Source organism: Drosophila yakuba, chromosome 2R (assembly GCF_016746365.2).
Source record: "Drosophila yakuba strain Tai18E2 chromosome 2R, Prin_Dyak_Tai18E2_2.1, whole genome shotgun sequence".
NCBI classification, from domain to species: Eukaryota; Metazoa; Arthropoda; class Insecta; order Diptera; family Drosophilidae; genus Drosophila; species Drosophila yakuba.
Window position 1 is genome coordinate 4,379,997 of NC_052528.2, and position 22,077 is coordinate 4,402,073.

Sequence of the window (22,077 nt, forward strand, 5' to 3'; positions counted from 1 at the left end):
TTATCGGCGTTTGCATAATGCAGCAATTCCAATTAGTTTTGCCAACTAAATTTCAATTACATCTCAAACACACTCGCACATGAACAGCTCGACATGCCATGCATGGCCATGAAGTTGGCCAAAAGATTATTACGACCCACAAAGTGTTGCATAGTTTAGGGCGCACGTTTTGGCAAAACAGAAATTAAATGCGAAAAGCCTGAAATATGAAATAAATTTCGGGAAAATGCATCTACGTTCGCTGTTGCCCACTTTCATTCGGGTTTATTTGTGATCGGTCTCTCAAAGCCCAAAGCATATCATTTGTTGCTCATTTAAATACCGTAATTAAGTGATATCATGCTATCTAATATGAGCTCCCATTCCGCGCAAAGTGGCGTGTTCGCCGGCCATGGTGGCAAACGCCCGTTGTCGGTCGCAAACGACTGCCTCTTTTGAAATTTTATTTAGAGCTAATTGTTTCCTGGGCCAGGTCAACCAGTCCAGCCCCCTTAGCCCCCTTAGCCTCTTCAGAACGGCAGGAGCGACCTGCACGTGAATAAGCCAGCTGGCAAGCAGCCCCCCGGAATTCAAACACACACCGCCCATGTGTACACACCGGCCCATATGCATACGCACCTCGGCGAAAGCCTGGCCGAAAGCCAAAGGATTGTTTGTTTATTTGCCTGTTTGCCATTGCCGTTCACACCGCAGCGAATCGGACGGTATCGACGTATCGAGGGGTCGGATTTAATATTTTGCTGCCCTTTTTTATATATAAGTACTTAACTTCCCTGGCACAATGGCAATTTTGAAATGCTTAAAGAAGAACAGGCGATATGGCTATATGGGGCACATTGGCTCTAAAGCGAACTATTAACAAAGAGCTCTCGCGTACTTAACCATTAAATACGGTTACAAAATACGAAGGAGGCGGAAGGCACTAGTTTTGTGTGCTTAAAAATATATATTGATCCATTTAAAAATAAAAATGACATCAATATTTCAGTTTTAAGCCCTTTGAATGGCACTTTTCAGATTAATCAAGTTGAGTTCAACACGGTATTGTCAGCTAGGAGGGTGGAGATCCAATTGGCTTTCCTTATCAAAAGGAACCATGTTAATTGACTGTTTTTGATCATAACAATTATATCCAGCGGCTTCCTGTCATACGCATCCCTGTCCAGCTTTCAGTCGAGTATTGAGCACTGACAAACTCACAAGGGGTGCGATAGTAAACCGTATTTGCCGTCACCGCCCGCTGCGAGGAGAAAGTCAGCGGTGGCCACTGGACAACCCTTAACCCCTTAAAAGGTATTAGCACATGATGCCCCTCCCAGACCCCCCTTCCACAACTCCCCACAATCGCCCTGCTGACCGCGAAAGTACACTGAAAATGATTATCAAGCGAGAAAGATTGTATGTTTGAGGAATAATTTGCAAGCTAACGTTGATGTGATGTCCGCTTAATAAATCAAAAATTTAAATAAATTTTAAGGCTGCACTTTTAGACTTTTAGACACGTAAATGAAGCCAAGTTAAATCCACCTAGTATGAAAACAAATATCGTTTTTACAGTCTAAACTTTTTCCTACGACGTGTTAACAGTTGAAAGGCATCTCAACACTTGATGCTACGTTTTAGAATAATTAAGAAAGTTTGTTGTAGAAATATTAAGATTGAAACAGAATTTATCTCTATACATTTTTTCGGCGTGTAGGTGGCCGTCAGCAGAGAGGGATGATTAATCTAGAGCGAGCGAGCGAGCGAGATGGAGCTAACTGCACTTAATGAAACACATCTCCGCTGGGTGGACCGCAGCAAGACGTGTTTAAATTTAGTATTTGTTAATTATACCCGATACTCGTAGAGTAAAAGGGTATACTAGATTCGTTGAAAAGTATGTAACAGGCAGAATAGACCATATAGAGTATAAATATTCTTGATCAGGATCAATAGCCGCATCGATCTGGTCATGTCCTTCTGTCCGTTCATCTGACTGTCCCTATAAACGTCGATATCTCAGGTACTATAAAAGCTAGAAAGATTCTTCAGCATGCAGACAACAGGGACTTAGACGCAGCGCAAGTTTGTTAACCCAACTTTTGTTACCTTTTGCAAAATGTTTTGATATCTTTTCATATTTTGTTAGTCTTGTAAATTTGTATCGATTTGTAGAAACACTTTTTGCCTCGCCCACTCTTACGCCCACAAACCGACAAAAACTTTCACGCCCACACTTTTGAAAAAAGGTTTTAAAATTTTGTGACATTTTTGTTAGTTTTTTAGATTTCTCTCGATTTACCAAAAATCTTTTGGCCACTGCGTGCTGGAATTTCTCCTTCGCACTTCCACTAGCTGTGTAACGGGTATCTGATAGTCGGGGAACTCGACTAGAGTTCTCTCTTGTTGTCCAGAACCAACACCCCTCCCCACTCACCCGTTCAACCACTTTTAAGTCTCTTGCTGTTGTTGTTATCAGCAGCCGGCTGATAAGAGCGTTGCGGTCGTCAATTTGTAGCGAAACATATGTTTGCCCCAAGTGACAGCCGCACTCACGCTGCGTTCTCGTCCGCTGATAAGGCGAAAACATGGACGGACTGAGCTGCAGATGAGTAGGGGATGAGATGAGGGGTGGTGGGAGGGGGAGCGGCACTGAATCTGGGAGCGGTCAATGCACGTTGACTGCGAAGCAGTCCGTATGAGTACAGATGTTACTCTTCAACAGACAATGAATCTTTAGCGTAAAAATGTATCTAAATAGACAAATGTTTACTTTATCTTTTATTTCCTGAATTGATAAATATTATTAAGTTGAATCATATTTAATCACAAAGCATCTGATAGAGTCCTCGGGTTTCAGCTGGAAACATCTCGCCTTCTCAAAATGGTGGTCTGCGAAATGATGAACAGATCTTTAAAGACTTCTGTGAAATGCTTTTGTTAATATGATATTTATAGACCGCATCTTATGTTTCTCAACTCCTTTTTGTTTATTACTCAATCTGAATCGGTACACCCAGGAACAGTTGTTACTACTAATTTTGTTGGGCTCGGTCACTTCAGCAAGTTGTCATACAGATAAATATGTTTATTTGCCCGGACTTACATTCCAGGCCAGTGTGTCTCTGTGTTGGTGCGTATCTGTGTGTGTTCAGAGCTGAGCACATATTTACCTTATTACTTCGATTAATGCCAATACACGCTGTCCGCATATCTATTTCTCTGGTTCCTTTCCTTGATGTTTACGTTTTGCATTAACTCACATATCGCATTTTATTTTTATCGCGTTACTCATTAAGAAAGGGGCATGCCAGACTCGCTAAGAAGTAGGTAACATGTAGAAACTAACCCTAATATAACCCGTATATATTTTTGATTAGGATCAATTGTCTTACCGTCGTCGAAATCTCAGGAAACGCAAGATTGGAAGTTAAAAAGATAGCTTTAAAATCATTTACAAGATAATAGCAATATCTGAAGCTGTCGATTTAGTTCTTACAGAAAATATAAAATCTGATCCGCTTCCAATTATATTTCTTCATCTTCCCGAAAGGAAAAGCTGTGGAACGGGTATCTGATAGTCGAGGAACTCGACTTCCGCGCTCTCTCTTGCTTAAATTTGGTTCTTCCTTTTCCGCTCTGTGTAGAAATTTTCCAATTTTTCTCTGCCACTTTTGCGGTTAATTAAATCTTGCGGTCGGTTATTTTATGTAAATAAATGATAAAATATTCACACACATTTATGATTATATTTATGTTGAAAAAAGGGCAGTTCGTGACCATCTGCATCCGACTGAAACTTGTGTGTGGTTTAATTTTTTGGTTCATTCGTATGTATTTGCTTGTTAAAAGCCAGCTAAGCCAATGCTGAAAATGATGAATAGCTCAATTTACAAATATTTTAAATAGACATAAAATCATATTGAAATATATATAAAAAACTTGTTTTTTGACTTTGAAGAAATCAGATGGACATAGAATAACGTTTGGAGTTAATTTTAAGTTATAATATAACTTTCTTATAACCATTTAACATACAAGTAGCGCAAGATATTTTAACAAAGCTAACATTTCTAAATATTAAAATTCGAAGAACAACAAAATCACAATTTGCAAACGTGTTTGTAATTTGAAAAATAAAATCAAGATTCAATGGTGAGTGTAATTGTTTGGTGGTCGAAAAATAGGTGTCAAGTCCAAATTTCTTTAGCGCTACTTAAGGCGTGTAGAAGAGATATAACTTAATAAAACTGAGGAATAAAAAACACATGTAAGTTAGTACAGAGATAGCGGACAAAGTCCTAGTGAAGATTTATTTCCATCTAGGTAAAACTTGATAAGAGTATATTTTTAGATATGCAGTAGTATGTATTATCTTTATTCGAGAGGTATCCATCCGAATAATTATAATTTCAATTTCTAATGAAATCAAAAATTCCCTAGGTTTTCTAAGGTTTCTTTAATTAACAGTAAATAGGATTGATTTTGCATTACTTAAATAATTCAACAACGAAATGGCAGATAACGTAAACATCTAATAGCAGAATATAGAGGATTCCCTTACCACAGACGGTACTAACGAGATTATCTCTGAGATAAATTACGTCACCCAGGTGAGAAAACTTCCGTGAATTTTATCACTCGTGGGATGGCACCTAAAACGAACCAGATCAAGTTAAAAAGCGAAACCCCACGGACGCTTTTATCTGAAATTGTTTTTCTCGCTAAACGGAAAGTTTTAGTTTAAACGGATGTGAAAAGTAGCTAATCCAACAAACTAATTACATAAATAGAGCATTTGACTTTGATAAGGCCAAAACTAACATAATACCTAACTACAAAAAATGCAGGCCAAAAAACTCAAAACAAATCCACGAGAATCGGCGGGGATGTTCTCTGCTTTAATGTTTTGGTATGTTTTATTAAAAGCTCCATTAAACATTAGCGTTTTAAAACAACAATTTCCTCACAAAAAATTGTACTATAACGGTACTGTTATCAGTAGACCCAAGATCACGTCTACTACTTCAGATTAACCCGTTTGTATGTACTTTGACGGAAGGCCTTTAAGAAACTCGGAGTTTGAATAACAAATATTCTGATAAATAATGCTCGTGAATTACATATATTTTCCAGCTTTGCGTTGCCCATACTTTTCAAGGGCAGAAAGAAAACACTTGAGCCTACCGATCTATATAAGACTCTAAAGGACCACAAGGCGGAAACTCTCGGAGACAAATTCTTTATGACTTGGCAGTCAGAAATCAGATCCTGCGGGGATACGGCAGAACGCGAACCAAGCATAATTAGGGTTATATTAAAGGTATTTGGATGGCAGCTTTTTCTGTCTGGCATACTTATTGGAGTTCTCGAGCTAGGCACAAGGTGCGTAAGGAATGATGTTTGGTTATACGATCCATATATTTTCGAAGTTTCTTTCTGACAGAGTGACCTTACCACTAATCCTAGCAGCTCTAATAGCGGAGTTCACAGAAAGTGGAAATGGAGATGGGATGTGGGCAAAAGTTTATGGATTAACTTTGGTTTTAAGCATACTGTTTTCAGTACTGATGTTCCACCCCCTTATGATGGGCCTAATGGTGAGATTTTAGAGAAGAAATATATTATTTTAAACTGTAATACAAGAACATTCTTCCCCTCAGCACCTGGCCATGAAAATGAGAGTGGCGGTAAGTACGGCTATCTATCGAAAAGCACTCCGATTGAGTCGCACTGCCTTGGGAGATACAACCACAGGTCAGGTGGTTAATCTCATATCCAACGATCTGGGCCGTTTCGATCGCGCTCTGATACACTTTCACTTTCTCTGGCTGGGACCCCTGGAGTTGCTCATATCCTCGTACTTCCTATACCAGCAGATCGGAGTAGCTTCCCTGTACGGAATCGGGATACTACTTCTATACCTGCCGGTCCAAACTTTTCTCAGCCGACTGACTTCGCGACTTAGACTCCAAACAGCCCTGAGAACTGATCAGCGGGTTAGGATGATGAATGAGATCATATCAGGTATTCAGGTAATCAAGATGTATACCTGGGAGAAGCCATTTGGGAGTCTGATCGAGAGACTTCGGCGCAGTGAAATGAGCTCCATTCGCAAGGTGAACTACATCCGAGGCACTCTTCTGTCCTTTGAGATTACTCTGAGTAGAATCGCAATATTCGTAAGTCTTTTGGGATTCGTTCTGATGGGCGGACAATTGACGGCGGAGAGGGCTTTCTCAGTGACCGCTTTCTACAATATCCTGCGACGCACGGTGTGCAAATTCTTCCCGAGCGGCATGTCCCAATTTGCAGAGATGATGGTGACTCTGCGGAGAATTAAAGGATTTATGATGAGAAGTGAAACTGCAGTTTTGCACCTTAAAGGTGGCCAAGCAAATAAGCTTTTCGAAGGAGAACCCCTTGTGGAATTGCAATCCTTTCAAGCTCGTTGGAACCATGATCTCGTGGAACCCGTTTTGGAAAACATTAACATCAGTTTAAGTCCACCTCAACTGGTGGCTGTAATTGGCCCTGTTGGCTCTGGAAAATCCAGCCTAATACAAGCCATTTTAGGAGAACTTCCTGGTGAGTCAGGGAAGCTGAAAGTCCAGGGAAAAATCTCTTATGCCTCTCAGGAGCCCTGGCTCTTTAATGCTTCCATTAGAGATAATATCCTATTCGGCCTTCCCATGGATAAGCACCGATATCGAAATGTTGTAAGAAAATGTGCTTTGGAAAGAGATTTTAAACTGCTCCACGGCGATCGCACTTTTGTGGGTGAAAGGGGAGCTTCCCTATCCGGAGGTCAAAGAGCGAGGATCAGTTTGGCCAGAGCTGTTTATCGACAAGCTGATACCTACCTCCTCGACGATCCCTTGAGCGCGGTGGACACCCATGTAGGACGCCATTTATTCGAGGAGTGCATGCGCGGCTTTCTCTGCGATAAACTGGTGATTCTGGTGACCCATCAACTGCAATTTCTGGAACATGCCGATCTCATAGTGATCATGGATAAGGGAAAAATATCAGCTATCGGCACCTACGAGGAAATGCTCAAAAGTGGCCAGGACTTTGCCAAGCTCTTGGCCAAGGAGGCACAGGAAAAGGGGGATTCGGATCAGGAACATGGTAATGCAGAAAACGATGCCCATGATGATAAGTCGACCTACTCCCGGCAAAGTAGTCGTGTAAGCAGATTCAGTGTTACTTCTGTGGATTCCGCAACGGATTCTATACTGGACAATGAAAGACAACCTGCTCAGGAATCGCGATCCCAGGGGAATGTTGGATTGGGCATATATGGAAAATATTTCTCCGCTGGCTCTGGATGGGTAATGGTCGTCCTGGTTGCAGTCTTCTGCCTGGGCACTCAAATTTTGGCTTCTGGCGGGGACTACTTCCTTTCCTACTGGTAAGTATGCTTAAATAATCTATGTTATTCACAATTTAAAAATCTTCGTTCACAGGGTTAAAAACCACGACTCCTCTTCATCTTTGGACATTTACATCTTTAGTGGAATTAATGCAGCACTAGTGATCTTTGCCCTGCTTCGAACCCTGCTCTTCTTCAGCATGGCGATGCACTCATCCACCCAGTTACATAATACCATGTTCCAAGGAGTCTCCCGCACAGCTCTGTACTTCTTTCATGCGAATCCCTCGGGCAGAATCCTCAATCGATTTGCCATGGACTTGGGGCAAGTGGATGAAATCCTGCCCGCAGTGATGCTAGATTGCATACAGATATTTCTCACAATCAGTGGAATTATAGGAGTATTGTGCATCACAAATCCCTGGTATTTGATTAATACCATCACCATGTTCCTGGCCTTCTACTTTCTTCGTAAATTTTATTTGAGCACTTCGAGAGACGTGAAAAGATTGGAAGCCATAGCCAGATCCCCAATGTATTCCCATTTTAGTGCCACTTTAAATGGCCTACCCACCATCAGATCTATGGAAGCTCAGGAATTATTGACTAAGGAATACGATAACTACCAGGATCTCCACAGTTCCGGATACTACACTTTCCTGTCCACAAATCGAGCCTTTGGTTATTATCTAGATCTGTTTTGCGTGGCCTACGTCATATCGGTAACCCTAATGAGCTACTTCAACCCCCCGCCGGATAATCCTGGTCAAATCGGTTTAGTTATTACCCAGGCTATGTCCATGACGGGAACTGTTCAGTGGGGAATGAGGCAATCCGCTGAACTGGAGAACTCCATGACTTCTGTGGAAAGAGTGATAGAATATAGAAACCTGGAAACAGAAGGAGTATTTGAGTCCGAAGGCGACAAGAAACCACCCAAGGAATGGCCACAAGAAGGTCTAATTAGTGCGGAACAACTAAGTCTTAGATACAGCCCCGATCCCAAGACGGATAGAGTCCTCAAGTCACTAACTTTCATTATCAAGCCACGCGAAAAGATTGGCGTTGTGGGAAGAACGGGTGCCGGAAAGTCCTCCCTTATAAATGCCCTCTTTAGGTTGTCCTACAACGATGGATCTTTGGTGATAGACAGCAAGGATGTTGTCGGGCTTGGGCTGCACGATCTGCGCAGCAAGATCTCTATAATTCCCCAGGAACCTGTGCTATTTTCCGGCACCGTACGCTATAATTTGGATCCCTTTGCACAGTATGCTGATGAGAAATTGTGGGAGGCACTAGAAGAAGTGAGAGTTTTTACCCAAAAGTTATTTAATTCAAATAAACACTCTTCCTTCGCCAGGTTCACCTCAAAGATGAAGTGTCCGAGCTGCCAAAAGGCCTGGAAAGTGTGGTTGCAGAGGGTGGAGCCAACTACAGTGTAGGTCAGAGGCAATTGGTCTGCTTGGCCAGGGCGATTCTCCGCGAGAACCGTATCCTTGTGATGGACGAGGCTACCGCGAATGTAGATCCCCAAACCGACGCCCTCATACAATCCACCATTCGCCGGAAGTTCAGGGATTGCACTGTTCTGACCATAGCCCATAGATTGAACACGATCATCGACTCGGATAGGGTTATGGTTCTGGACGCTGGCACTCTGGTAGAGTTCGGGTCTCCATTCGAACTACTGACGCAATCGGGGAGCCAAGTCTTTTACGGGATGGTGCTCCAGACGGGTCGGTCCAGTTTCGAGCACCTTCTGAAGATGGCACATCAGGTCAGTATACGCGGATTATTAGTTTTGTTTGATGCTAATGAAATTTTTGCAGGCCCACGAGAGAAAACTGCTATCTGAATAAATAATAAACGAATCGTATTTAGAAAGTAGCTAATCCATATAATTTTTTACACTATTAAAAACCAATTTTATTAAGGAAAACATTTTTTAGATTAAACCTGTTGTATTATAATACCTTATATGTTTTGCATAATTAAATAAAAAAAAAAAAGTTTTTTAATACCTTAACTTTTTGTATAGGTTAAATACTTTAAAATTTTCCCGGCTTTTAGTTGGGCAGTGTGACCGTTTCAATACTAAAATCGATAGGTTCGAAATGTAAACAAACAGAAACAGAAGCGCAAAAATTATATTGAGTATGGCAAAAAATGTAAAGAAATTAACGTTGGCCAACAAACTGGCAAAACGGGGAGATATTATAAAGCCCACGGAAATAATAATCCGTCAAAATCGAGCAGATAACGTGAGGGTAGGTGGAAAAACACGAAAAACATTAATAGCATATCGTCAGACGCAGTTTTTAAACCTTCCAGGATATCGAGGATCTAGTTGGCGTATCTTCACGCGCAGCAGGATCGATTAACTCAGTGTACTTCTCGCCCGTCCAAACTCGCAAGCAACGTCTTTTAAATGGGGAATCCATAAGAAAAACTACTATGAAAGTGGAACCCTTATCTCCAGCTCGGGTTGTACCCAAAAAAAATAAAAAGGATGATCAGATGGTAACCAGAGTTCAAATGGGATCGGCTACTGTGGTTAAATGCAAAGAGTTGCCTGATGCTGTGGACTCCCCAGTGACAGTCAATAACGTGAAAATGGAAGTAAAACCCCAAAGAAAGCAGGAGGAGAATACACAGGAAGCTCAAAGAGATTCCGATTCCTATTCTGAGGTGCAAGCACCACATCCTTTGTGGATTAACCACTTAGAAAACATTCGCATTATGAGAAACTCAAGAAGTGCTCCAGTGGACACCATGGGATGCCATCGATGCGCCGATTTAAAAGCAGATCCGAAGGTATTTCTAATAGTGTGATTAAATACATACCGTTCCTGTAGCTTAGTTTTTTAAAAATGAAGCATACAGCTTACAACAAACAATAAACATATAAGAATAACTAACAAATGAACAACTTCTTTACAGACCCAGCGCTTTCAAAACCTAGTTGCATTGATGCTATCCAGTCAAACCAAGGATCAAACTACTTATGAAGCCATGAATCGTCTTAAAGACCGAAGTCTTACTCCACTGAAAGTGAAGGAAATGCCAGTGACAGAACTCGAGAACTTACTGCATCCCGTGTCCTTTTATAAGGTTTGAGAAAGTTGTGTGGCAATAAATCAATCAATCTTATACTCAATCTCTTCCAGAACAAAGCCAAATACCTCAAGCTAACCGTGGAGATACTGATAGACAAGTATGATTCGGACATTCCAAATAATGTCAAGGAACTTGTAGCTCTTCCAGGAGTTGGCCCCAAGATGGCTCATATATGCATGGCAGTGGCCTGGAATAAAATCACCGGAATCGGAGTGGATGTCCATGTCCACCGCCTATCTAACAGGCTGGGTTGGGTGCCGAAGCCCACTAAGGAACCAGAGCAAACCCGGGTGGCGTTAGAGAAGTGGCTGCCATTTAGTCTCTGGTCAGAGGTTAATCATTTATTCGTGGGCTTTGGACAAACCATTTGCACCCCAGTGAAGCCAAATTGTGTGGAATGCTTAAACAAGGACATATGTCCCTCAGCACATTTTAAAATAAAAAAATAAATTAAGAAATATCAATAGAAAAAAGAGCATTTCAAAAACAGAAAAATGTTTTAAATATTTAAGCGTTTCTGAAATTGCCTGTGCTAAGAAATAATCTGTGTTACCCATTTCAAAATAAATAAGTTATAAAGGGCTGTAAGTCCACAGAATTATTATTTTCTTTCATAAAACGCCATATTTCTTATTAAAGTCATTCAAATAAAAACAAAAAGCTTGTGGATTTTTACTAACTCAATTGAATAAAATCTATTCGAAATTAAATAAGTTATACTTGTTTTTAGCATTTACTTATTAACATTCGTTTGACTTTTAATACGGTGCATGTTTCTTTACATATACCCAATAGATGGTATTTCTTCACCCTCGACCTACGGCCACACTATCAGCTCTGAATTGGCGCGTTTTGTTGTTTACCAGCGGCTTCTTGTGAAATTATCTAAACTAGCCAAGTATTAGGCACTAAAAAGCCAAGAAAATGAATGACTCATGTAAGTAGAGCTCGTATCTCAGAGAAAGTAAAGGAACTAATGGCGAGAGCTCCTTTTTAGTTGGAGATTTCAATGCCACACAAACGGCGCCCAGTGGAGCCGCCAGTTCTCAAAAGGGAGAAGTAAGTAAAACGCAAGTTTCACCAAGTTCCACAACTTAAACAACATGCTTCTGTATTACAAATAGGGAATAGCGCCCCTGGTGGTGAAACAGATTGTGGACGCCCCGGAGGGAAACATCGAGATGTTCGGCATGCAGTACGCAATGGCCTGTGTTGTGGCCATAGTGCGGAACATCGAGACTTCCTCGACAAAGATTACCTACGCCCTGGAGGATCATAGCGGCAGAATCGATGCGCACTACTGGTTGGAGGAGGGCGACGCTCTGAAGGCACCCGAAGTCATGATCAACAACTACGTAAAGGTCTACGGCACCACCCGATCGCAAGGAGGTTCTAAAACCCTAATGATCTTCAAGTTACTGCCTGTTTTGGATCCCAACGAGGTCTGCACCCACCTGCTGGAAGTACTCAATGCCCGTTACAGGGCCGAGGACTACCAGAGTAAGGGTGGAGCTGGTGCAGGCGCTTCCTCCGGCTCCGGCTCCATAGCTGATTTCACAGCCTCCCAGAGCTCGGCCATTGTCAGTGGACTGGAGCCCAAGCAGCAGGCCGTTTTCCAGGCTATCAAGATCAATGTTTCCGAGGAGGGCATCTCCCGCAAGGAGCTGAAAGCCAAATTTTCCCATATCAGCGACTCTGAGTTGACGTAAGCAGTTTATCGAAACTATTTCAGAATGTGATATCCTTTATGAGCGTTGTTCCTTAAGCTTATAGTTATAACCAAGTAATTTTAACATTAGTTGTTTTTTGATTTTTCAGCAACATTCTGGACTTTATGATATCTGAGGGACACATTTATTCCAGCATTGACGCAGATCACTTTATTTGCACAATGTAAATTGAATCTGGCAACCAAAATGTAATTTAAAAATGCGTATCGAATTATGTATTAAGTTGTGGATCAACGGGAAACTGTTCCATTTAGATGTATATTCAATTTTTCTTATAAAATAATCAGTAAATAAAAACAAAAAACATATCCCTAGAAAAGAAATTATTGGGATAAAAAAGGTGACAAGTACATAACAAAATGGTCGTATGGAAATAAACACTTATTATAAGGAGATCGTGGAGTCAATATACATTATTCTTATCGATTCCACGAACAAATGAAAAGTATAATATGTTTTGACTTCATCGCATGGGATCTTTTCGATATTGCCCAAATACCAGAGAATTCTAACCGCATTCCCTGAATCGGCACTCAAAACCAATAAAATGATGAACAAGAAATAAACAATTTTAAAAGGCATTCAAATCAGGTTTAAACGGAACCGAAAAGATTGTCGTGGATTTTTTGGTAGTCGTAGTTGAAATTTATTAATTAAATACAAAACTTTCAAATTTAAAAAAGATAATGGTATAAATATTGCTGAAAGTGTGGAACATAATAATAAAACGTACTCAATCAAATAGAAAATTTACCCCTACAAGATTGTAGAAGTTGGATAACTTACATTCTTGCGTTCCCCGTAGCAGTGGCGCCCTCTAGCTTGCCAGCTGTTCATTCTCACCACAGCCCAGCTCAGCGACTCTCAGCTGCTTCAAGTCACCACAAGGCAGAATCTCGCACCTCAGCTCGGTTCTGTTTCCATTCCGCTTTGAAATTCGTCGCCAGCCGGCTCAGCACAGTCTTATCAATGAATTAATTTAACTCTGCTCACTCTGCTTAAAATAAGTACAGAATCGAACAAAGACCTTCGGAAAATGGAGAACAAACATAAGAAGTGCCTGGAATCCCTGCTTCTGCTGGCATTCTTTTTGGGATTTTTAGGTACGTAAATGCCAATATTAAACGTTTAGTTGGGTAAATGGGTTTTAAGCAAGTTGAATGAACTGTTTGTGGCCGCGTTTGGCAATAAACAACAACAGTAACGGTGTCACTCCTCCACCTTCGCACACAAGCAAAGGCTAACAGAGACCTTTTATCTGACACACTTTCCAATTGAATCAGCTGTTTTTACTGTGGGGCAAGTTACAGTATGCAGGTTAAGGAAATTAACTGTAAAAACAATATGTATAATTTATGTTACTGTAAAGTAGACAAGAACGTGTAGTTAACCGTTCGAAATTAAAAAATAACCTAAACAGAATTAGCACTGGCATATTTGCTCACAAAAACCCCCTGTTATAACCACATCCACATCGACCTTTGCTATCTATTCACCCCATCCCTCCTTCAGATCATCTCTCCATCGTACGCGTTGTTTTCACTATTTGCATTATAGCTGCCCACTGTGCAGGGCCACTTGTTGATAACCCCGACCCAGGCTTAGTAAATGACGAAATTATCAGCAAGTAGCGCTGCTTCTGCGTGAAAGCTATAACAATTCGATTGACTAATGACGTGTTCTATTATTTCTTTTTGACCACATTTCTTCAGAAGATGGAAGAACGGCCCTAATAGCTCCGAACAGTCAGCAAATTTTCAAGCTACAGAATCAAGTGATACTCCAGGAACTGGGACAAGGTTCAAGGGCCGAGGAGACGAGATATACATTTGAGACCGATCTCAAGATCAACTCAGTTTGGAGTGGAGATGAAGACCAGTTACTGGAGGTTTTTATCAGCGGTAGCAAGGTCGAGGCCTCTGGAAAATCCCGATCAATTACCCAGATACCCGATAGACCTTTTTATATCAGTCTGGTTAAGGGACAGCCTGAAAAGGTCATAGCACATACTTCCAAAGATCAATCCCTGCTGAATTTGGAGCGCGGAATTGCTTCCCTGCTGCAGCTCAGATTGGATGCATCCCAAGACGAGGAACTGGATGTTTCTGGCTTGTGTAAAGTGTCCTATAAGGTCAAATCTTCCACGATGGTGGAGAAAACCAAAAGGCACTGCTCTCTGTGGGATCTTAGGGTCAACAATCACCCAGAAGAAGCTCTGGGCGTTACTCAGCAATCCCAGGAGACGGTCTTTTACGAGCTCTCTTCAGAGGGCACACTCTTGAAGGCAGAGTCTCAGGAGAATCACCGCCTCAATCTAGCAGCCAAACCGGATGTGGGTAGCTCCGTGAAGAGCACTTTGATTCTGCAACACATCTCGCAAGGATCGGAGGAAGTCAAGCAAATGGAACTAGGCAGCTTAGATACGACCATCCAGAGCCTCCTGGAGTGGTATCGCGTCTTCGAGCTTGAATCTGATGTAGATGGCACGATCAGTGAGATCAAAGAGCAAACGGTAAGTAAATAATACCATGTTTCGAGATTGCTGAACCAAAAATATATTCTTTCAGCTTGAGGATCAACTAAAACTTTCTCTTAGAGAAATGCAATCCGGTGATGTGGGCAAATCCTCGCTGGCTCTTGCTTACGTGAAACTTATTCCCCTTGCTCGCATCACGAGGCAAGAACAATTTCAAGATATACTTAAGGATAACACAGAATTTCTGCCCCAGTTGGTGGATCTTTTCGGTGCTGTTCAAACCTTTGATGCTCACAATGCCACATTTGGATTCCTTTACAAAACATCGGAAACCACAAGCGAGCAATTGGATCTGCTAGAGAAATACCTGCAGTCACTGGCGGTCGCCACCCATCCGGATAGGAATATAGTTGAACACTTGTACGGATTGCTAGAACAGGAATCTATCAAAAAGCATTTAAAGCTGAGGGAAAGCGTCATCCAAACACTGGCCACCTTGACCCGCCAAAGCAGATTAGATGTTGAAGATCCTTTGCCGAAGAAAGTGCGTTCTTATCTGCTGCAAGGTCTCACCTCCAAAGATCCCACATTGTACATTAGGGCACTGCAAAATCTCCAGGATCCCGCCACCATTGAAGCTCTGTTGATGCACGGTCAAACTGGCGAGACCCCCAATTTATCAGTGGCTGCCTTGCAGGCTCTGAAAGCATTTCCCCTAGGTAGCTTTAACTCTTCGCATCGTTTGCAGTTCGAGAGCATTTTCTACCAGCGAAAGCGTCGCTTTGATAGCTCCGCTCGCACTCTGGCTCTGGATATTATGCTATCGCTCCGGCCAACTCAGGAGCAATTGGGCTACCTTTTGGATTATCTGGCCTCCAATGATCGCCAGTTTGAGATCAAAACCTACGTGCTGCAGAAGCTACGAATGCTGGCTGAGAAGTGTCCGCGATTTAGGGCTTTGTTCGAATCGGAGCTTGTCAAAAGGAGGCATGTAAACAACTATAATGTTCTGGGACAAAAGGGTGAGTGCCTCATTTCTAAATGTCACACATTCAACCAATTGTTAACTCAATTACTTGCAGGTCTCACGACCGTCCTTACCCGTCAGCTTTCCCAGGCACCAGCCTTCAATGAAACTCTGCTAAGTACCCAAGAAGTGTATCAGGGAATCCTGAAACGTGGCTCCGTGGAATTTCTGCTCCACGCAGGGCGTTCTCAAGTCAGCAGCTTTAAATTGGGTGTCTACACTGCCGGTTTAGGCTCGCTGGTGGGCGAAGGTGACTCCGGCGATGAAAATAATGGAATCCCGGCGGATGATGAGTTTAGCGAAGACGAAACGGTTACCGCAGGCATGGAAATCAGTGTGCAGGGCGCTCAATTGCGACCTTTAATATTTTTCAGCGGCCAGACCGAGCTAATGGGTCACGTGTGGGGGGGAAGTGCCTCGGACTCAACGCCCGCTTACCAGGCAACCATTTTGTCCCAGGATAACGAGCACTACATAATCCTCACCTCCGGGGCGACGCTACACTGGCGAGTGCTGTGCGCCAGAAGTGTGGATCTCAATGGGAAGGTGGGATTTAGTTTATGGAATCGAAATGCCCAGACGGAAATCCAGCAAAAGTAAGTGGAAAAGCTATAGTATTTCATTTAATACCTTCTTAACTCACGGTTTTTTGGTTTATAGCACTGGCAGCGCTGTCCTTGGTCATTTAGCCGTTGGTTTTAGGTATGCGAAATTAGTGCAAGACTTCAGCATCACCCATGAACCTAAGTTGAGTCTGAATGCGGACTTGGACTTTTACAGTGGCATTAAATTGTGCATGCAACTCCAGCGACCTGAACAGCTTCTCAAGTGAGTTTGCTAGAGCTATTTTAATAGCAGAAAAACTAATTATTTTCCTTCTTCCAGACAAACCAACGTTCGTTCAGTTTTCCTGCAGTCTGTTGATCGTCCTTATGCCAAACATGTGCGCTCTACAATCTCCCACAAAACAGCTGGGTGCACTTTTGCCCTCAACCAGAAAAACAACGAAATGTGCAACCTCATATTTAGCAACTATTAGATTTTAATTAAGAGATTGGAGATTCCTTGCATAAGAACTATATTTCTATGTAATAACTCGGAGATTAAGACTCGATATAGTTGTAAACTCAAACGAACAAAGACAATTTAATTTTCAAGAGCAAGAAGTATTTTATTTCTTTTAAGCAAGTTAAAAATGATTGCTAAAGCGAAAATGTGTCTTTTTGTCTTTTTTTCACAATAGTGACATTTTCGATTTAAAGAACCCGCAATAAGTGTTTCGTAACTCGAAATGGTCACTCATCGAGCTAGTCGATAGCTAGTCGATAGCACGAGCTATGCATTCCCATCACCAAATTCAGCAGCACCTTCAAACACTACGGCGTGCTTCTTCTTAAAACGCGGCATTAAAGAGATGCACTTTACAAGCACGAAAAGTAAATAAATTGATTGCAAAAGTATCGTCGAAACCGCGAATAATATTAAACAAATGTTAAAGAAAAAAACATGCGTTAGAGAAGTTTGATTCCGAAACTGTGCAACAAATTAGGCCACTAAATTGTGCTCTTTTTCTTTTTTGGGAGAATTAGAAGGCTCGTCGCACACACTCACAAACAAACAAATTGTCCAATTGCCGAAAAATATACTCTTATTTGCAAGCGTAAATTCGCGACAAATTCAACTGCTTAAACTTAATAAATCGATATTTCGGACACCAACTTACGCGTTTAAGTGCGAAGCAATGTACCAAAATTAACATTTTCCTGGGTTTTTAAACTCACACAAACACAATTGAAGCGAGAGAGAGGTTAACCCAAATGGGAGATGGGAAAGAAGGAGAATTGTTGTTGTTGACGTGTTCCGTTCATTTTCATGTGTGCCTGTGTGTGAGGGAATTTTTGTTGCGTGAAGTTGCAATACAAAAAAAACACGTGTGAAATGTTTTGCAATTTTTGTAATTTTTTCGGGTGAATTATTATTATCCAGTAGTGAAAAAAAATAAAGCATACTCGTTTGAATTGCGCTTGCCTTGGCATAATATAACATAAATTCGCCGGCAAAATTAGCATTCGTAGTTCAAGTTATCTAGCCACGTAATAATATAATATAGAGAATAGATAAATAAAACAAGAGGATTATTCCACCCAAACTGAAAGATATAATTTTTTGTTAAAGGCCTAAACAAGATTTCATTTTAATATTAATTTAACATTTATTAAAGAATTTTCTAGAATATCCAAAATCACATGCACTGAATGTTACTATTTTTGTGACTTGCGTTGTGATAGGGGTATTTTTTAGCACGCATACTTGCGCACTTGCTGCTCTCTCCCTATTCTCCAACTTTTTATAACGGTATCACACACCCTTCTGATAGGCATTGTGAAAATTTCGTTTGGTCTTAAAGCAATTTCCGATCGCATTACTTTGGTGTAGTTAAAAAGTTGGTTAATTTGTAAATATATGTACATATAAAGGCATTTCTTAATATTATTATTTTTGCTTTGTATAGTTCGGGTAACGCTCTCTCAAACTTGTTTAAATCTAGCTGGTTTGACATCCAACCGCACAGTGGGCCAATTTTGAATCCTTTCTGCTATAATGCCACTGTTTAACAAATAAGTTCAATGTGAAAAATTAAAATTTATTGAAAAACAAATGTTAATTTGTGTTATATTTAAATAAAGATGAAAATATCTTTTAGATTTTTAATCAATATATTTCATTAAAAAGCTTTATTATGCCAACCACTGCACATTAATCCCACTGTTCTTCAAACTTTGGAGAGCGAGAATCAACGAGAGGTTCGCAACCGAACCATCCAACGAAAGTCTATTTAAGCAACCCGCAAAAGGCGCTCTTTCGTATTGCACGATAATTTTTCGACCGCGTTGCTGGTGATTTCGGTTCCCGTTGAAACAAATAAAATGAAAAAAAGAATAAATAAATAAAAAAAATGGATGTAGGGCGAAAAAAGCTAAACCACTTGAAATATACGAAAACAGTGAATTTTGGAAACGAGAAATCAATCTTCTAAGGTAGTTGAATTTTGCTCTCTCACACTTCTTTGTGCGTGCGTGAGTGTGTGTGTAAAGGACAAAGATTGTCCTTCGTCTCCCAAGACCACGCCTCCGTTGGCAGAATAATAAATTGGGAAAATGAATATATGTCGTTTAGAATTTACCTATGAAAGTGAAAACGTGACAACACGATAAAACGGACGAAGCAAGCAAAACAAAAAACAAGTGCATAAAAACAACGAAAGGAGGATAAGAAGAACAAGTGCAGCATATCAGAAGAAAAAGAGAACGCAACAAGAACACAGAAAAAAATAAAAATAAATAAAATAACGAAGACAGGGCAAGGAAAGCAAGTACTAAAACACCCATATATTGACAGGTAAAAGCAGTCACCCTCTCCTCCATTTTTTATCGCTCTCTCCCCAGCAAAATTTTGAAATTTATTCGCACTGTCACCTTTTCTATGATTCATTTGTTCTTTTGATAATATATTGCATTTCACGTAGACTTTGGTTTCAATCATAAAATTTTTTTTTGTGATTCATTGTGATAAGTTTTATTTAAATTTGTTTTTGCTGCGGCCCAACAACATTTTTTAAGGGTTTATATGCCGTGTTTTCTTTTTTAGGCCGCATGTGCTTCTTTATACCTAACTGATTAGATATACATTATTTTTCTATTAGCCTTGCACAATTTATGACGGCAGCAAATCACGCTATTCCATGATGTTAGCGATAAAAAGCATAAACATTTTTCATTTTAAAATGAGGTTCGTGGGATTATGTTGGTTGTTCTTTTATTTTTAAAATATATAATTTTACGTCTTATAACTTCCCATGATAAATATTTTTTTGGTGTGACAATCTCTGATTGGCAATTTACATGACCTTTGGAGTTATTAATTATAAATATGTTTGTACTCCAAAAATTTCTTAAAGCGATAAATATTCCTCTTTGGTCCGTATAAAGTGCCTAATCTATGACTATAAATACAGCCCTGCTCGCTAAATATAAAAAAAGCAATGCAACCAGCAAACATTGCCAAAAATTCAATTTCTCTGCTTGGTTATCTTATCTGTGGGCCAGAGAGCCCCCAAAAAGGAACACTAAATCGCTTAAATATGAGCTAGATAGTTGCGCACTATTTATCTAAATCCATTTGACTGGCAATGAACAAATTGTATTTGGGTAAACTGTCTGTCAGCTGGTCCCATCGAATCGTTAGCTCACGTGAGTTGTCCGATACAAAACGACTTTTCAAATTTGCCTCGTAAAATCATAAAAAAACAGTCGTGCAATATACAGATCCGGCCAGCGAACCAGCCAGAAAAAGTAAATCCAAAGCTGACCGAATGAAATCAGAATCAATCGATTTCAATAAGTCAACGTCGCGTTGCACAGAGCCTCTCATCCATCCATTTATCTCTCCGTTTACCCAATCCACAGAGCAGTACTACCCTTTTATCAATGAAATGTTATTTAAAACCCATTCTTAATTTTAAAACCTCATATATAGATCTCTTACATAAAAAAAAAAGAAAATTTCAATCAATAAATGTTTGTCCAATAACATACAAACGTTTTTCTGTGTGCATCTATTCATATCACATTTTCAGCGAATATTTGTACGTGCCTAGGCGGAAACGTGATTTATTCGGTGATTCATGTCGATTATTGTCCCAGTGCAACCAACGAGTTTCTGTCTATTAGTTGCACAGTACTGTCAGTCACTTGGTTCATTGAACTCTGCCTAAGGGTCCGAACTTTATCGAGAGTAACCAACTAACCCAGTGCCTTCACCCTTAGCAACGTATTTATGGCTGTTAAAAAATCAATATTTTTCGAATCATTGGCCCCGCCAAAGTCGCTGGCACTCACCTCCTTGAATTTATTTTTGTAGCCAAAAATTAGCCCGGAGTTGTAATAGGACCTGGTTTATCTTAAATTACCAGAAAATTAAGTATTTCTGCTTGCGATTGGGTCGAAAAATTAATTCAAAATTATTTCCTCTTTTGGGGAAACCTCTATGTTAATCGAGGTTAGTATTATGAGACCAACAAGCTAAGTACGTCTCTAAAATAAAACAAGGCAGAACGCTGGGGTCGAGTACATTGATTACTAGGTATCGGTAAGTTAGCTACAGTGAGGAGAACTTGAAAAATTTGTTGGGATAATAATAGAAATTAGCATACAAAATATCAAAAAATCTCAAATAATATTTGAAAATTTGCCGGCATTTTCAAATGAGGGGCATTTTTTGGATTTTATATAATTTTTTAAATATTTATGATAAAATATGCAATAAGTGGTTCTGTCATTGAATTCTGGACGTATTGCAGCATTAGATGTTTATGTAAATAGCTTTCCATGACTTTTTTCGTAATAAAAATGCTATTTTCTAATTCGCAGTGAAACGAAACACAAACTCAATTTGAATCATTGCAACCTGATACATATATTGTTTGTCATAAACTCAGGATCGGAAAATGTTAAATATTTATAGAACTTTTTCGTGTTCGGGTGAACATTCGATCCAATTAATAGAGTAATATCGACGTTGTCACCTGATGTACATGTCAGGGAAGAATCCGCCGCTCTGTTTTATAGTTGACTTGCAAAAATTGAAATCTCACACGCTCATAAATCCTAATCAATTTTATTAAATTAGGTACTGGCAGCGACAGAGTAGATCAGAACAGAACTGAGGAAAGAAATAAAAATACGCCCACCAGTTAGATTGAGCATAAAAAGCGAGACTAAAACAAGATAGAACGCTATAGTCGAGTTCCCCGACTATCTGATACCCGTTACTCAGCTAGTGGAAGTGCGAAGGAGAGTCTTAAACAGTTTTTGGCGATTTGTGGGCGTTAGAGTGGGCGTGGCAAATTTTTTTTTGGCAAATTGATAGAAATTTACAAGACTAATACAAAAATGAAGAAATATCATAACATTTTTCAAAAGTGTGGGCGGGGCAGTTTTGGGCGGTTTGTGGGCGTTAGAGTGGCGTGGCAACATGAATCGACAAACTTGCGCTGCTTCTATATCTCTGGAGTCTGTATGCTTAATCTCAACTTTCTAGCTTTTGTAATTCCTGAGATTTTGACGTTTATACGGACGGACAGACGGACATGGCCAGATAGACTCGGCTATTGATCCTGATCAAGAATATATATATGGTCGGAAACGCTTCCTTCTGCCTGTTACATACTTTTCAACGAATTCAGTATACCCTTTTACTCTACGAGTAACGGGTATAATAAAATATAAAGCGTTGCACACGAAAGGCAATTTAGGCGATATAAGCGCATCGTTCCATATATAAATCCTACACAGAGAGAGCAAATACATGG

General features: G+C 40.3%; 5 protein-coding genes across 9 annotated transcripts in view; all 5 read left to right on the top strand.

Moving 5' to 3' along the window:
• The first annotated feature begins 4,641 nt into the window (after positions 1-4,641).
• LOC6529263 (probable multidrug resistance-associated protein lethal(2)03659) lies at positions 4,642-9,383 on the top strand. Its single transcript, XM_002090232.4, has 7 exons — positions 4,642-4,894; positions 5,119-5,367; positions 5,429-5,582; positions 5,646-7,396; positions 7,452-8,661; positions 8,718-9,134; positions 9,187-9,383. The coding sequence occupies exons 1-7, from the start codon at positions 4,827-4,829 to the stop codon at positions 9,214-9,216; spliced, it is 3,879 nt and encodes a 1,292-aa protein (XP_002090268.1). The 5' UTR covers positions 4,642-4,826; the 3' UTR covers positions 9,217-9,383.
• A 72-nt stretch (positions 9,384-9,455) lies between these two features.
• LOC6529264 (endonuclease III-like protein 1) lies at positions 9,456-11,072 on the top strand. Its single transcript, XM_002090233.3, has 4 exons — positions 9,456-9,624; positions 9,689-10,171; positions 10,298-10,468; positions 10,525-11,072. Exons 1-4 carry the CDS (start codon positions 9,514-9,516, stop codon positions 10,921-10,923), a joined length of 1,164 nt encoding a protein of 387 aa, XP_002090269.1. The 5' UTR covers positions 9,456-9,513; the 3' UTR covers positions 10,924-11,072.
• A 198-nt stretch (positions 11,073-11,270) lies between these two features.
• On the top strand, positions 11,271-12,597 carry LOC6529265 (replication protein A 32 kDa subunit). The gene is made up of 4 exons (XM_002090234.4): positions 11,271-11,411; positions 11,472-11,533; positions 11,599-12,179; positions 12,293-12,597. The coding sequence occupies exons 1-4, from the start codon at positions 11,399-11,401 to the stop codon at positions 12,369-12,371; spliced, it is 735 nt and encodes a 244-aa protein (XP_002090270.1). The 5' UTR covers positions 11,271-11,398; the 3' UTR covers positions 12,372-12,597.
• Positions 12,598-13,083: 486 nt separating this feature from the next.
• Positions 13,084-16,870, top strand: LOC6529266 (microsomal triglyceride transfer protein large subunit). Of its 2 annotated transcripts, none has more exons than XM_015196782.2 (6): positions 13,084-13,307; positions 13,920-14,716; positions 14,772-15,702; positions 15,763-16,303; positions 16,368-16,535; positions 16,593-16,870. In XM_015196782.2, exons 1-6 carry the CDS (start codon positions 13,241-13,243, stop codon positions 16,744-16,746), a joined length of 2,658 nt encoding a protein of 885 aa, XP_015052268.1. In that variant the 5' UTR covers positions 13,084-13,240; the 3' UTR covers positions 16,747-16,870. The 2 variants fall into 2 exon arrangements, with proteins under 2 accessions (XP_015052268.1, XP_002090271.1); XM_002090235.3 differs by having other exon boundaries at positions 13,085-13,307; positions 13,917-14,716.
• Positions 16,871-18,492: 1,622 nt separating this feature from the next.
• LOC6529268 (GTPase-activating protein skywalker) overlaps positions 18,493-22,077 on the top strand; it is a 39,321-nt gene continuing 35,736 nt past the window's right edge. For 2 of the 4 annotated variants that reach the window (XM_015196792.3, XM_015196794.3), the window contains exon 1: positions 18,496-19,106. The gene's annotated coding sequence lies outside the window, so the exon portion shown is untranslated. Of the gene's footprint in view, positions 19,107-22,077 lie in introns of all 4 variants that reach the window. The other 2 variants (XM_039372903.2, XM_015196795.3) reach the window with 2 other exon arrangements.

Coding starts and splice junctions, on each gene's coding strand:
- LOC6529265 (XM_002090234.4), top strand. Junction 11,534..11,598: donor CCAGTTCTCAAAAGGGAGAA/GTAAGTAAAACG, acceptor TATTACAAATAG/GGAATAGCGCCCCTGGTGGT. Junction 12,180..12,292: donor ATCAGCGACTCTGAGTTGAC/GTAAGCAGTTTA, acceptor TTGATTTTTCAG/CAACATTCTGGACTTTATGA.
- LOC6529263 (XM_002090232.4), top strand. CDS start 4,827: ATGCAGGCCAAAAAACTCAAAACAAATCCACGAGAATCGGCGGGGATG. Junction 5,368..5,428: donor GTTCTCGAGCTAGGCACAAG/GTGCGTAAGGAA, acceptor TCTTTCTGACAG/AGTGACCTTACCACTAATCC. Junction 9,135..9,186: donor TTCTGAAGATGGCACATCAG/GTCAGTATACGC, acceptor AAATTTTTGCAG/GCCCACGAGAGAAAACTGCT.
- LOC6529264 (XM_002090233.3), top strand. CDS start 9,514: ATGGCAAAAAATGTAAAGAAATTAACGTTGGCCAACAAACTGGCAAAA. Junction 9,625..9,688: donor ATCGAGCAGATAACGTGAGG/GTAGGTGGAAAA, acceptor TAAACCTTCCAG/GATATCGAGGATCTAGTTGG. Junction 10,172..10,297: donor ATTTAAAAGCAGATCCGAAG/GTATTTCTAATA, acceptor ACTTCTTTACAG/ACCCAGCGCTTTCAAAACCT.
- LOC6529266 (XM_002090235.3), top strand. CDS start 13,241: ATGGAGAACAAACATAAGAAGTGCCTGGAATCCCTGCTTCTGCTGGCA. Junction 14,717..14,771: donor GTGAGATCAAAGAGCAAACG/GTAAGTAAATAA, acceptor ATATTCTTTCAG/CTTGAGGATCAACTAAAACT. Junction 15,703..15,762: donor TAATGTTCTGGGACAAAAGG/GTGAGTGCCTCA, acceptor AATTACTTGCAG/GTCTCACGACCGTCCTTACC.